Raw genomic sequence first — 14064 nt, forward strand, 5'->3', positions numbered from 1 at the left:
AGGATTCGAACCCGCCACCTTAGGTGTACGTGGCTGGCGCCTTAGCCGGTTGAGCTATAGGCGCCGAGCCACCATATGTAATTCTTTAAAGAAAAAGTTTTAAGGGCGGTGCCTGTGGCTCAAAGGGATAGGGCGCCGGCCCCGTATGCTGGAGGTGGCAGGTTCAAACCCAGCCCCGGCCAAAATCTGCAAAAAGAAAAAAGAAAAAGAAAACTTTTAACTTATGAGCCAGAGCTACTTGATTGGAAATATAGTTTGTGTAGGAAAGGGGGGATAAATATTTGATATAATTCTATATTTTTCTAGTTTTCCAAGTAAAGCATTAATGATTTAATGGAATGTATCTTTTGAAGAATTAAATTCTCTGTGTGCTTAAAGGACTAACTTATTTACTTAAAACTGTTGGCTTTTTCATTCGAGCTTTTAGGGATGCCATTTATTTAATGTTTAAGTCTTTGTTGACTGGCAACTTAAGTGCCAAGTACTGTGCTTAGTATGGAAATGAGATAGACATGGTGCCAATCCTCTTAATAAGTAATTACGAGAATTTCCTAGTAGATGAACAACTACAGATCCACAAAGAGAAAAAAAAATTGAATTCAAATGGGGGAGGGGAGAAAGGTGGGAGAGGACTGAGTGAGCTTCCTCCTAATGGGCACGCCTCCTAGGTTAAGGACTCAAATACAACTTGGACACTACGGAACAAATGCAAACAATGTAACCTAAACATATGTACTGTTATATTAATCTAAAATTTTAAAAATGAAAAAAGAGAATCAGAGGGTGCTGTAGGATTGCAGAATATAAAAATCACTACACTGTTCCATAAGGAACTGAAGAAGGTGAGCTTTTTTTTTTTTAAGTTCACCATTGTATACACAGGGCAATGCATTCTTGTTTTGTAGTAGATGGAGAACAAAATGTTTCAAATGAGGCTTTAACCTAATGGAAAAGATGGCCCTACTGGGTGTGGTGGCCTGTAATCCTAGCACTCTGGGAAGCTGAGGTGGGTGGATTGCTTGAGCTTGGGAGGTTGACACCAGTCTGAGCAAGAGTGAGATCCTGTCTTACTAAAAATAGAAAAACTAGCTGGGTGTTGTGGCGGGCACCTGTAGTCCCAGCTGCTGGGGAGGCTGAGGCAAGAAGGATCGCTTGAGCCCAGGAGCTTGAGGTTGACCCCAAGGGTGTGGAAAAAAAATAGAAGAGGCCTTCCTTTGTAAAGTGATATTAAGTGAAACCTAAAGAATGAGTAGGAATTAACCAGATTCAAAGAATTATGTAAGTTCAGTAAGGCTCCCTGAAAGCCTAGGGTAAGGGTAGTAGACATGAATCAGATCAGAGAAGGCCTGTAAGAAATTTATTCTTAGGGCGATAGGAAGTCGCTGAAGGATTGTATATAGGCAAATGTGACAGATCAGCATTTTTGAAAACTCACTCTGCTTGTAGTATGGAGAGTAGTAAAAGAGTTAGAGTGATTTAGAGAGAAGAGTTGTTGAAGTATTCCAGGCAGAAAGTAATGATGGTTTGGACTTGAATGGTGTTAGTGTAGATGGAGAGAAGTGGAAAAACCAAAGAAATATTTAGCTGTTAGAATCCAGTTGGAGACTGAATAGTTGTGGGCAGGGAAACATACAGAATGATTCCTAGGTTTCTGAGATGGGCTGCTAGTTCCATTTAGTAAAAGTCCCATTTACTAAAATAGAAAAACCTGGAAAGGAGGAGGAAGACAGGTCTGGGGAGGAGGGGTAAAAGATGAGTTAAATTTTATGAGTTTGAGGTCCTTGAGACATAGATTCCTAATGGAGATGTTCAGTTGGAAGTTAGATACAGATCTGGAGTCTAGAAGCAAAATTTGGAAGATTTATAAGTCATCCACATAATTACAATATTTGAAGACACAGAAATAGTTGAGGTCTCCTAAGGAGAATGTGTAGAGCAGCAGTTCTCAACCTGTGGGTCGCGACCCACAGGAACTGTATTAAAGGGCTGTGGCATTAGGAAGGTTGAGAACTACTGTTCTAGAGTGAGAACATTGAGCCTAGTCCTACAGAATAACAGCATCTACTGGACATAGTGGAAGACAGGCCAGATAGATAGATGGAAAATCAAGACAATGCAGTGCTACAGAAGTGAAGGGGAAGAGTCTAAGACAAGGGACTGGTCAGCTGTATCAAGTACTGCTGAGAGGTCAAGCAAGATAGAGACTTTGAGTTATATTTTGCACTTACTGACATGTAGATTATTGTTGACCTTGGCAGGAGCAGTTTCATAGTGACTGAAGCCATATTGCATTGATTTGAGGAGTGATGGAAGGTGAGGAAATGGGGATGGTGAGTATAGACAACTCTTTCAAGAAGTTTGACTGAAGGAGAGTGAGAGAGAATGAGGAAAGGAGCTGGGGGAAGAGGTGAAGTAAAGTAACTTTTTTCTTTTTTTAAGATGGTGACACTAATTCCTAAAACAGATGTATTTTAAATAAGTTTCTAAAATGGAAATCCAGTACCAGATTTTCCTCCCTCTTGCTTTAGGATATAAGACATAGAATGTTGTATTGTGAGCATTTATAATAATAAACCTGGATAGGAAAGGTAACCATAAAATTAATCTTTGAAACATTACACACAAACATGCACCTCCTTTATATGGTTCCCTATGTGGAAGATCATTTAGTACCTAATTGCTTACTATACCAGTAGTAAGTGATCAGTAAGTACTTCATGAATAAATTAGCATCTTTTCTAGTAATGGTATTTGTGACAGATAGTTCTCACTTTTTTCACATTTTAAATGCCTTCATTTAATATTTTTTAAAGTGTGACATATGCTATGATATTCTTCTACTTAGGAACCAACATTATGAGGTGTAGTTGTCTGATGTGGTGGGACATTCAGAAGAATTGTCATCATTAGCAAGTTCAGACACGTTTTTCTTTTCTAAAATAGAGATAATCACTCTTCTTTGGGGGTCGTGAAGGATATTTCTGAGTGATACCATTTTTATTTATTTGTAAAGCTTAAAAAATGTGCTGAAGCCTAGCCTTAGGATTGAACAAGATCTGGTTACCATGTATAACATTCATATTTAGTAGAAATTGACCTGCAAGGCATTGAATCAACAAGTACTTGAGCCATTAATAAGGTTCTTAACTCTGGACCGCATCTAAGATAAAGATGGGAAGCATGAGAATAGGTGGGTGCAGATGAATAAGGAATCTAGACCCTATAATCTTCATCAAGTCTGTAGCCATTGGCTTCTAGTTTGTGAAAGATTACATCTTTGTATCTGAAAACAGATTTTCAAAGCAGCTTTAAAAAAGGAAACTTTTAACTTCTATTTGAAAGAGACTGAATTTGTTAATTTTTAAAGCTGAAGGTTAGAGCTGGTAATATTTTTACGTTTTTTTTTTCTTGAGACAGAGTCTCAGTATGTCGCCCTCATTAGAGTGCAATGGAGTCACAGCTCACAGCAACCACAAATTCTTGGGTGTAAGAGATTCTCTTGCCTCAGCCTCCCAAGTAGCTAGGACTACAGGCACCCACCACAACGCCCAGCTATTTGTTGTTGTTTAGCAGGCCATGGCTGGGTTCAAACCCACCAGTCCCAGTGCTTGTGGCCGGATCCCTAACCACTGAGTGAAAGGCACCAAGCTTTTTAGTGTTTATTTAATAGAAGAAAGTTGAAAGTTGTCTTTAAGGCTAAGTGCCTCTTGGCTTGGCACCTGTAGCTCAAGTGGCTAAGGCACCAGACACGTACACCCAAGGTGGCAGGTTCGAATCCAGCCCAGGCCCTCCAAACAACAATGACAGCTGCAACCAAAAAATAGCCAGGCATTGTGGCAGGCGCCTGTGGTCCCAGCTACTTGGGAGGCTGAGGCAGAAGACTCGCTTGAGACTAGGAGTTGGAGGTGGCTCTGAGCTGTGATGCCACAGCACTCTACCCAGGGGGACAGCTGGAGGCTCCTGTCTCAAAAAAAAACAAGGCTAAGCGCCTCTAGCTCAGCGCCTAGGGTGTGTTGGCCACATACACTGGAGCTGGCAGGTTCAAATGTAGCCTGGGCCTGCCAAACAACAATGACAACTACAACCAAAAAATAGCCAGGTGTTGTGATGGGCGCCTGTAGTCCCAGCTACTTGGGAGGCTGAGGCAAGAGAATCGCTTAAGCCCAAGAGTTTGAGGTTGCTGTGAGCTGTGATGCCATAGCACTCTACTGAGGGCAATGTAGTGAGACACTGTCTCCAAAAAAAAGAGGAAAGTGAAAGTGTCTTTAATACTACATTATTGTTGATTATCATGATCAGCGTGCTTTTTTAAAAATTTTGAATACTAAAGTACAGATGCTTCTTGACTTACATAGCCATATTCCAGTAAATTCAGCATAAGTTGAAAAATATCTGTCAATAATGCATTTAACATGGCTAACTTACCAAACCTTATAACTTAGCCTAGCTTACTTTAAATATTTTTAGAACACTTAGATTAGCCTACAGTAGGGTAGAATCATCTGGCAACAAAGAACACTGTACCATATTGGTTGTTTATCCTTGTGATTGCTGGTTGACTGGGAGCTGTGGCTTGTTGCCACTGCCCAGCATCAAGAGAGTATCAAGCTAAATATCAGTAGCCTGGAAAAGGTCAATATTCAAAATTCAGGGTATAGTTTCTACTGAATGAATATCAGTTCTGTATTCTTATAAAGTCAAGAAATCTTAAGTGTAACCGTTATTATAAGTCTGGGACTGTCTGTAATTATATCCTGGGGGCTGATTATGGGTATGATAATTAAAAATAAAAAATCAGGCTGGACGCAGTGGCTCATACCTATAATCTTAGCACCCTGGGAGGCCGAGCTGGGAAGATTGCTTGAGCTCAGGAGTTCAAGACCAGCCTGAGCAAGAGTGAGATTTTTGTCTCTACTATAAATAGAAACATTAGCTGGGCATTCTGGTGGGCACCTGTAGTTCCAGCTACTTGGGAGGCTAAGGCAGGAGAATCACTTGAATCCTGGTGTTTGAGGTTGTTGTGACCTAGGCTCATGCATGGCATTCAAGCCTGGGGCAACAGAGTGAGATTCTGTGTGGGAAAAGAAAGGAAAAAGAAAAACCATATTCAGACTTCAGGATAAAGTTAGACAGAGTATGTTCTCTTCCCAATAGGTTGGAATAAGTTTTAGGTTATAGAAATGAGAGACCTAGAAGGAAAGCTTAAGTAATAGGACATAAGAAGAGCGAAAGGCATCTCTCTCCCAGGACAATTACATTCTTTGAGTGAAAAACAGATAACAAACTAGTATGTTTGGTGAAAAAAGGCATTATATTATCTATATTTTATGGATCTATTTGCATGTGGAAAATTGGGAGAGGGAAAACATCAATTACCAGGATTGCTGTTATTGTTAATAATGTTTACTAAATAAAATAGTAACAATATAGAAAATCTTGGTTATGCAAAGGTAATTGTATTAGAAATGAGCAAGTTGGCTCAGCACCTGTACTCAGCGGCTAGGGCATCAGCCACATACACTGGAGCTGATGGGTTCAAATCCAGCCCAGGCCTGCCAAACAAAACGACGACAACAACAACAAAAATAACCGGGTGTTGTGGTGGGCACCTATAGTCCCAGCTACTTGGGAGGCTGAGGCAAGACAATTGCTTACGTCCAAGAGTTTGAGGTTGCTGTGAGCTGTGACATCACAGCACTCTACTAAGGGTGACATAGTGAGACTCTGTCTCAAAAAAAAAAAAAGAACAAGTAAAATGAATCCATTTAACATAGAGACCAAAAGTTCATTGTAAAAATGTAAAAATTTCAATTGGTTCAACTTGATTGAAAAAATAATTTGAGTCCCAATCTGTAAAAGCTCAAAATGATAAGAATAAGTTGATTGTATATTTAATGGAATTGTTATAAATGAAAATATAGCTGAGTCTTAGAGTGGATAATGTGTAGATTGGGCTTCTTTGTTATTATTTTTATATTCAGCTTATTCTCTTTTGTGGTTCCCATTTTAAAGTTCTCTTTGGTGGTTAATTGGTAGGACTTGTGCCAGATCCTCAGCTATCAGTAATGAGTTCCAAAGTTCTCCAACATGACTTTTGTTAAATACTACATCTTTATTTATTTATTTATTTTGAGACAGTCACTTTGTCACTTTCAGTAGAGTGCTGTGGCATCACAGCTCATAGCAACCTCAAACTCTTGGACTTAAGCCTCTGAATTATCTTGCCTCCACCTCCCAAGTAGCTGGAACTATAAGTGCCCACCACAATGCCTAGCTACTTTTAGAGATGAGGTGTCAGTCTTGCTCAGGCTGGTCTTGAACTCATGAGCTCAGGCAATCCATCTGCCTTGGCCTCCCAGAGTGCTAGGATTACAGGCGTGAGCCACCGCACCTAGTCTTAAATATTATATCCTTATAATTGTATTAAGAACATAGGTTTTGTTAATTGTGTGAGTATACAGGATAATTCATGAGAGAATAATATTATAACTCTTGTTTTTTTTTTTTTTTGAGACAGTTTCACTATGTCACTCTTGGTAGAGTGCTGTGGCATCACAGCTCACAGCAACCTCAAACTCTTGGGCTTAAGAGATTCTCTTGCCTCAGCCTCCCAAGTAGCTGGGGCTATAGGTGCCCACTACAATGCCCAGCTATTTTTTTGTTGCAGTTGTTTAGCTGGCCCAGGCTGGGTTTGAACCAGCCATCCTCCATGCATGTGGCTGGTGCCATAACCACTGTGCTATGGGCTCTCACCCATAACTCTTGATTTTTGTTATGCAACCTTGTAACCATGGGACGTTGTATAATAAGTACTAGAATAATGACAGTTCTGTAGTTGTTTCTAAGTGGGGAGTTTTGTAAATTGATTTTAATTGATAGGTTATTACTTATTGTACAGTTCATTTTCTTTGAGGTATTTATGTTCTAAAAATTCACCATAAACACCAAATTAGTGAATACTGAACCATTGCTCCTAGGGGAAAAACAAGGCTAGGTTCCTGTGAGCCTCTAGTCACATTTCACCAACCAATCAGTACACAGTCTTTTTTATATGTTTTTCTGTTTAAAAACACCTTATTTATTATATACTGTTTGTAAATTGAACTCACAGCCAACAGCACTGTAACACTTTCCTGGACAAAGCTTACCCAACATAGGTGTTTTCTCTGTAAGGCATATACCAGCTTTCTTGCTCTTAGAAGCACTAGGCAGCACTTCTGCACTATACTTGGTGACCATTTTAAACAGCAAAATCCCCCCCCCCAAAAAAAAACCCAAATGTGGCACTAAATAACCTGTGAAAAGGACATTTTATTTACAGTATGAAAGCTGGGACAAGAAAGCAGAGCCTCACCTGGCCCTACCTCATTTGGGAACGTGTACATCAGTAAACTGAAATTGTTCACTCTTCTCCATGTGTTGATGAATAATTGGAAAAGCTCAGCAAGTATTGATTTTGGGTTTAGAAATAAATTTTAGTCAGCAGGAAAATTTGCAAATAAAGACTCCATGAATAATAAGGATAGGCTGTTATTTTCTCATTTTTTTTTTCAGGCTGAGCTTATTGTTAAAATTTTTTAAAAATGGAAGCACAAAACAAGTTTCCAGAAAATTAAATTACGGTGTAATTTAGAAGATGAAGCTGAGACTTTTAAGATAAATAGACTTTTTAGAGAAATAGCATTTTAAAACATAGCATATTCTCCTGTTTGTGTGTATTTGTAAATGCTGATAGACTAATAATACAACACATGTTTAAAAAGGGAGGAGAACCAAAGGAGAGAAGGGGCAGAGAGAAGAGGTAGGAATATTTGGTTATATTCATTAATTATAAGATCCTTATAGATAAATATGAACAAACTGAAGGAGGATAAAAATAATAGTTGTGAATACTGAAGAGATTTATCCTGACCATTTATCAAAAAGAGGGTTCTCATAAATAACACGTGTTTTAAGAGAGTAGAGAAATATGTTGAATTAACATGTATAGTTTAATTTAAATTTGGGGGAAGAACTGAAATTATTCTGTAGCCTATTATTAACATCTTGTTACTTGCTGTTCTCAGCCCAGCTTTACTTTTTCATACATATAGACACATGAGCACAGATACAAATGTAGTTTCCTGTCAATACCAAGTGGCAGAGATATATGATTGTTTACTAAAATTTTTAAAAATTGTTTCTGTTGTAGGAACAGCAGCAGTATTGGTATCGACAGCACTTGCTTAGTTTGCAGCAGAGGACAAAAGTGCATTTGCCAGGACACAAAAAGGGTCCTGTCATAGCAAAGGATGCACCTGAGCCAGTAAAGGAAGAAGTTACAGTACCTGCCACCAGTCAAATTTCAGAATCCCCTTCATCTGAAGAGCCCCCATTACCACCTCCAAATGAGGAGGTACCACCTCCTCTCCCACCTGAGGAACCCCAGGTAACCATATAATTGATTATTTGGTGTTTATTAAATTGTGGAGGTTTTTTCCTGATTCATTTATGTACACTTCTGTCATAAATGGATATATATATTTTGTGGGTGAACATTAGGGAACTTAGGATTATGGGAATAGAGTTAGATTGATAAAATAATGAAATGATTGTATGAAAGTTTTGTAATCAGGGTCAGGTATGCAGATAATGGATAAGGACATGAGCCTCCACAAAGAAATAGATTGATGAAAACAGATATACAAACATCATACTGGGGGCTTCGGGAGACAGATGTACAAACATACCATACTAAGGGCTTCAGGAGACAACTTGGCATGAACATTAAAAAGGGAAATGACCTGCAAGGGCCTGGCTGAAGCCAGAAAGGACCCCAGGAAAAAGGTCCATAAGGACCTGGGTGGGGCCTGAAAGGGCTTAGGAAAAAGGCACGAAAGTACCTGGCCAAGCCTGACCCATATCTACAAAGACTCTGTACCAGGGTCTTTGAAGGTAGTGAGTCATTCTAAGATGAACTAGAACGGCACGTGCAGCTGACTTACTGAGCAAGAAAAACTAGTGTGGGTTGAGATAAGAAGAATCAGCTTCTTTTTCCCTGGGTACCGATATGAATAGGGCATCAACTAATCTTCCCTAAAGGAATACAGAGGATTAACTGGGTCTTTCTAGCTTCGAAGTCCTTGTTCCCTTTTCTTTTGTTTCTATAATCCTGATAGTGATTGATAAATATTTTAAGAAGTAAAAGTAATGAAAATGGCTAATGTCTGGGAGGCCAAGGCAGGTAGATTGCCTGAGCTCACGAGTTCAAGATGAGTCAAAGCCAGAGTGAGACCTCATTTCCAAAAATAGCTGGGCATTGTGGTGGGCGCCTATAGTCCTAGCTACTTGGGAGGCTGAGGCAAGAGAATCGCCTGAACCCAAGAGTATGAGGTTGCAGTGAGCTGTGATGCCACGGCACTCTACAGAGAGTGACAAAGTGAGACTGTGTCTCTGAAGGAAAAAAAACAAAACAAAAAAAAAAACCCAAGAAAAGGACTAAAGGGTGATTGGGTGAATAATAGAGAATTAGGGCTTGAGAAATTGCAAGAAGGATGTATACTATTGTTGTTGCAAACACTAGTTTGCTGATTAAGGGATGATGAAAGTGAAAAAAATTGAGTATATTGGGAATTTGGGGTTGGCGCTGTTTCTCTCATTCGGTAATGTTGGACCCCCTGGGTCCACTCTTTAAATCTATACTTTGTCTCTGCGTCTTTATTTTCTTTTCATACATTCGACACCACCAAAGCATTTGGAGAGAACTGCGGGGTTGCTGAGGCTGATCTCCAACATTTAGCACCCAATGTAGGGCTTGAACCCACAATCCTGGGATTAAGAGTCCCATGCTCTACCGATTGTTCTAGCTGGGCCCAGTGCTCCAGGGGCCGCTACCAGCCTCACTGCTACCAGCCTACTGTCTATGGACTGGGCCTCGATCAGAAGGATTTCTTGAACTCTCTCTTCAAAATTCTTTTCAACTTTCCCTTACAGTACTTGTTGACTGTCCATCTCATGTTGGTATTTAGCCTTAGATGAAGTTTCCCACCACTTTGGGCTGCATTCTCAAGCAACTTAGTTCCCAGAATATCTGGGCCTGGCATGTCAGGGTCTATTACCAGCCTCAAGATTATGCCTGTGTGGTTTATGTAGCAAATAATGTTGAGACAGCTCTAATAAAATGTATTACTGATGAGCAGTGGTATTCAAGTTTGTGGGCTTGCAGCAAATAGTTCAGGATAGAAAGTCAAAATTTATATTCCTCACATCAGATCCCATACAAACTTACTGGGGCCTCTGACAAATTCTAACCCTAGAGGTTTATCTCCAAATGCCATTTGGCAAATGGATGTCACCCATGTTCCTTTTTTTGGTTAAGTTGTCTTTTGTTCATATATCCATATATACCTTTTTCTCACTTCTTAAGGGCAACATGTCAAACTGGAGAAAGTACTGCCCATGTGAAAATGCACCTTCTGGCATATTTTGCACTCATGGAACCACCACAAAAAATGAATACTGGTAATGAGCCTAGCTATTGTAGTAAGCTTTTCCAAATGCTCTTGAAAGAGTGGAATATTGGGCGGAGGCTGTGGCTCAGTGAGTAGGGCGCCAGCCCCATATACTGCGGGTGGCAGATTCGAACTGGCCCTGGCCAAACTGCAACAAAAAATAGCCAGGCGTTGTGGCAGGCACCTGCGGTCCCAGCTACTCGGGAGGCTGAGGCAGGAGAATCGCCTAAGCCCAAGAGCTGGAGGTTGCTATGAGTTTTGACATTATGGCACTCTACTGAGGGCGACAAAGTGAGACTCTGTCTCTAAAAAAAAAAAAAAAAAAAAAAGAGTGGAGTATTATTCATGTGATAGGAATACCTCACAACTCACAGGCCATGCTATTGTGGAGAGAACAGATAGAATGGTGAAAGAGCAATTACAGAAACAAGAAAGGGGGAAGTGGAGATTAGGCCACGCCTCACATGCAACTACATTTAGCACTTTTTACCTTAATTTTTTTGAATATCTCAGGACAGTAGCATATACAACAGCAGAACAACATTTTACAGATTAAAAGCTCAATCCACATGAAGGAGAGACTGTGTGGTGGAAGGATTCTAAAACAAAGACTTGGGAATTAGGCAAAGTAATTACCCGGGGCAGGGGTTTTGCTTGTGTTTCACCAGGAGAAAACCAATTGCCAATTTGAGTGCCAGTAAGATATCTTAAATTTTACCATAAGTCATTTGAAAAAGAAGTCAAAGGAGAAGAGAAAGGGACAGGCCAAGGCAAGAATTTCTTGGAGAAAAATGCTCACGAAATTCAAACAAATGACAGTCAACCCAAGCCAACAGAGAATACTGGCCAGAAGATGCTGCAGATATGGGGCCAAATCCAGGAGCTGACCAAAAAGACTGAGAAGATTCTTTGGAAAAGGAAGATGGTAAGGACCATGGTTAATGTTGTGACTGCAGTGATGGTAATTACTGCTGCAGTAAGTCTTCCCCACCGCCAAGGCAGAGCAGAACTTTACCTATAGGGCATATGTGCCCTTTCCACTGTTAATTAGACCTGTCTCTTGGATGGAATCACCTGTTGAAATTTACACAAATGATAGTACATGGATGCTGGGGCCTGCTGATGATCGGCTTCTAACTCGAAGAAGGCATGTCAATGAATGTTTCAGTGGGATACAACTGTCCACCTGTATGCCTCAGTACTTCACAAGGTTGTTTGAAATTAGATACTAAAATTTGGTTGTCTCATTGACTAGAGTATAATAAAACTCATCAGGCTTTTCTTGTGTTTAGTGGATTATTGTTTGCTATAAAATCTTAATATGTCAGTACTAGAACTAGGAAGATAGTGGTGATCTTAAAAATGTCTGGCAGTATGGGTGGCACCTGTGGCTCAGTGAGTAGGGCGCCTGCCTCATATGCTGAGGGTGGCAGGTTCGAACCCAGCCCCGGCCAAATTGCAACAAAAAATAGCCAGGCCTTGTGGTGGGCACCTGTAGTCCAGACTGATTGGGAGGCTGAGGCAAAAGAATCACCTAAGCCTAAGAGCTGATGGTTGCTGTGAGCTGTGACTCTATGGCACTCTACAGAGGTGACAAAGTGAGACTCTGTCTCTAAAAAAAGAAAAGAAAAAAATGTCTGGCACTAAAATAAAAGGATTGCACAGCCGTCCTAAAAAGGACAGAGGATGGACCCAACCCATTTGATATTTTGAACTGAGAAGACTGTAGAGCTACCAGAGCAGTAGTACTACAACAGGATAGATTTGGAACTCCTGTTAATTGATTGGACCCCAGGAAGCCATGCTTGTAGTGATTGTGCTTACCAGCCTGATGGTTGCCAGGAGGATCCTTTAGTAATTACATATAGGGAAAGTAAAGATGATCCTCTGTTAATTTGTAGACATTTACAGTCTAACAATACCCTTAAATGGGAGGAAAAGGAGATAGCTTCCCTCTGGCCTAAAATGATACAGCATATTGTTGGTATTGAAGATCTTGACATTTGGAAATTGATTTTTGCTATTATAGGACTTGGGATTTGGAATACAACAGTTACTATGGGAGAATTTGACTATTATAGATATCACATGTATTTGATGTCTACAAAGAATATTCCACTGAGAGCTTGTATAAAACCTCTGTATGTGTCAGTAGTGTGAAAGTTAATTATTTTGCCTGACTCCCTATCAGTTGTAAAAACTGCAAACTGTTTACCTGCATTTACTTTACCTTTGATCAAAGTGACAGGGTGCTATTAGGAAAAGCAAAGGAAGTTGTGTGGATTCCGGTCATCTTACATAGACCATGAGAATCTTCCCTGTCAATGCACATAGTAATGGAGATTCTGAGAGGAATTTTATGCAGGTGTAAAAGATTTGTGTTCAACCTTGATTGCTGTGATTGTGGAACTTATTGTAGTTACTACTGTGGGGGTTGCAGTTCATAACTCTATTCAAACTGCACACTTTGTGGAGAAATGGCAAAATAATTCATCTAGATTGTGGGATTCTCAAGTGAAAACTGATCAGAAATTGGCAAATCAAATAATTGATCTTAGGCAAACTGTGATCTGCATAGGTGGTACGGTCATGAATTTGGAGCATAGAATGCAACTAAAATGTGATTGGAATACTTGTAATTTTTTTATAACTCCTTATTCTTATGATGATACTAAACACCAATGGGAGGAAGTAAGAAGACATCTTCAAGGAAGAGAAGATAATTTAAGATTGGATATCTCAAAGTTGAAAGACCAAATGTTTGAAGCATCTCAGGAACATCTTAATTTGGTGCCTGCATCTGAAATCCTTGAGGATGTGTCCCATGGAATGTCAGATCTTACCCCTCTGAAGTGGTTTCACACTGTTAAAGTTTTCTCATTTCTGGTATGGTGTTACTTGCCATTTGTTTGTTCTGCTAGCTTTTAGTCTACAGGTGCGTCCAGAGACTCCAGTAAGACACTCATCAATACAGGGAGGTGATGATGGCTGTGGCAGTTCTTAGCAATAGAAGAGGGAGATATGTGGGTGAACATTAGAATTAACGGGAATAGAGTTAGGTTGATAATAATAACGAAATGATTGTACGAAAGTTTTGTAATCAGGGTGAGCCTCCACAAAGAAATGGATTGGTGAAAACAGATACTCAAACATACCATACTGGGGGCTTTAAGAGACAGCTTGGCATGAACATTAAAAGACTTCAGGGAAAAGGCCTGCAAGGGCCTGGATGAAGTCAGGGAGGGTTTCAGGAAAAAGGTCTCTAAGGGCCTGGCTGGGGCCTGAAAGGGCTTAGGAAAAAGGCACGAAAGTACCTGGCCAAGCCTGACCCATATCCACAAAGACTCTGTACCAGGATCTTTGAAGGTAGTGAATCATTCTAAAATGAACTAGAATGGCACGTGCAACTGACTTACTGAGCAAGAAAAACTAGTGTGGGTTGAGATAAGAGGAATCAGCTTCTTTTTCCCTGGGTACCAATATGAATAGGGCATCAACTAATCTTCCCTAAAGGAATACAGAGGATTAACTGGGTCTTTCTAGCTTCGAAGTCCTTGTTCCCTTTTCTTTTGTT

General features: G+C 40.1%; 1 protein-coding gene across 2 annotated transcripts in view; it reads left to right on the top strand.

The window, feature by feature from the left end:
- The window catches only part of YLPM1 (YLP motif containing 1), a 78593-nt gene that overhangs the window by 5322 nt on the left and 59207 nt on the right, over positions 1-14064 (top strand). The window contains exons 1-2 of one of the 2 annotated variants that reach the window (XM_023511529.1): positions 2271-2330; positions 8192-8428. In XM_023511529.1, coding sequence (XP_023367297.1) covers positions 2307-2330; positions 8192-8428 — 261 coding nt within the window. In that variant the 5' untranslated portion in view covers positions 2271-2306. Of the gene's footprint in view, positions 1-2270; positions 2331-8191; positions 8429-14064 lie in introns of those variants that run through there. The other variant, XM_003786914.2, reaches the window with a different exon arrangement.

The sequence above is a fragment of the Otolemur garnettii genome, unplaced genomic scaffold (genome assembly GCF_000181295.1).
Source record: "Otolemur garnettii isolate 467f Iridium unplaced genomic scaffold, OtoGar3 scaffold00020, whole genome shotgun sequence".
NCBI lineage: Eukaryota > Metazoa > Chordata > Mammalia > Primates > Galagidae > Otolemur > Otolemur garnettii.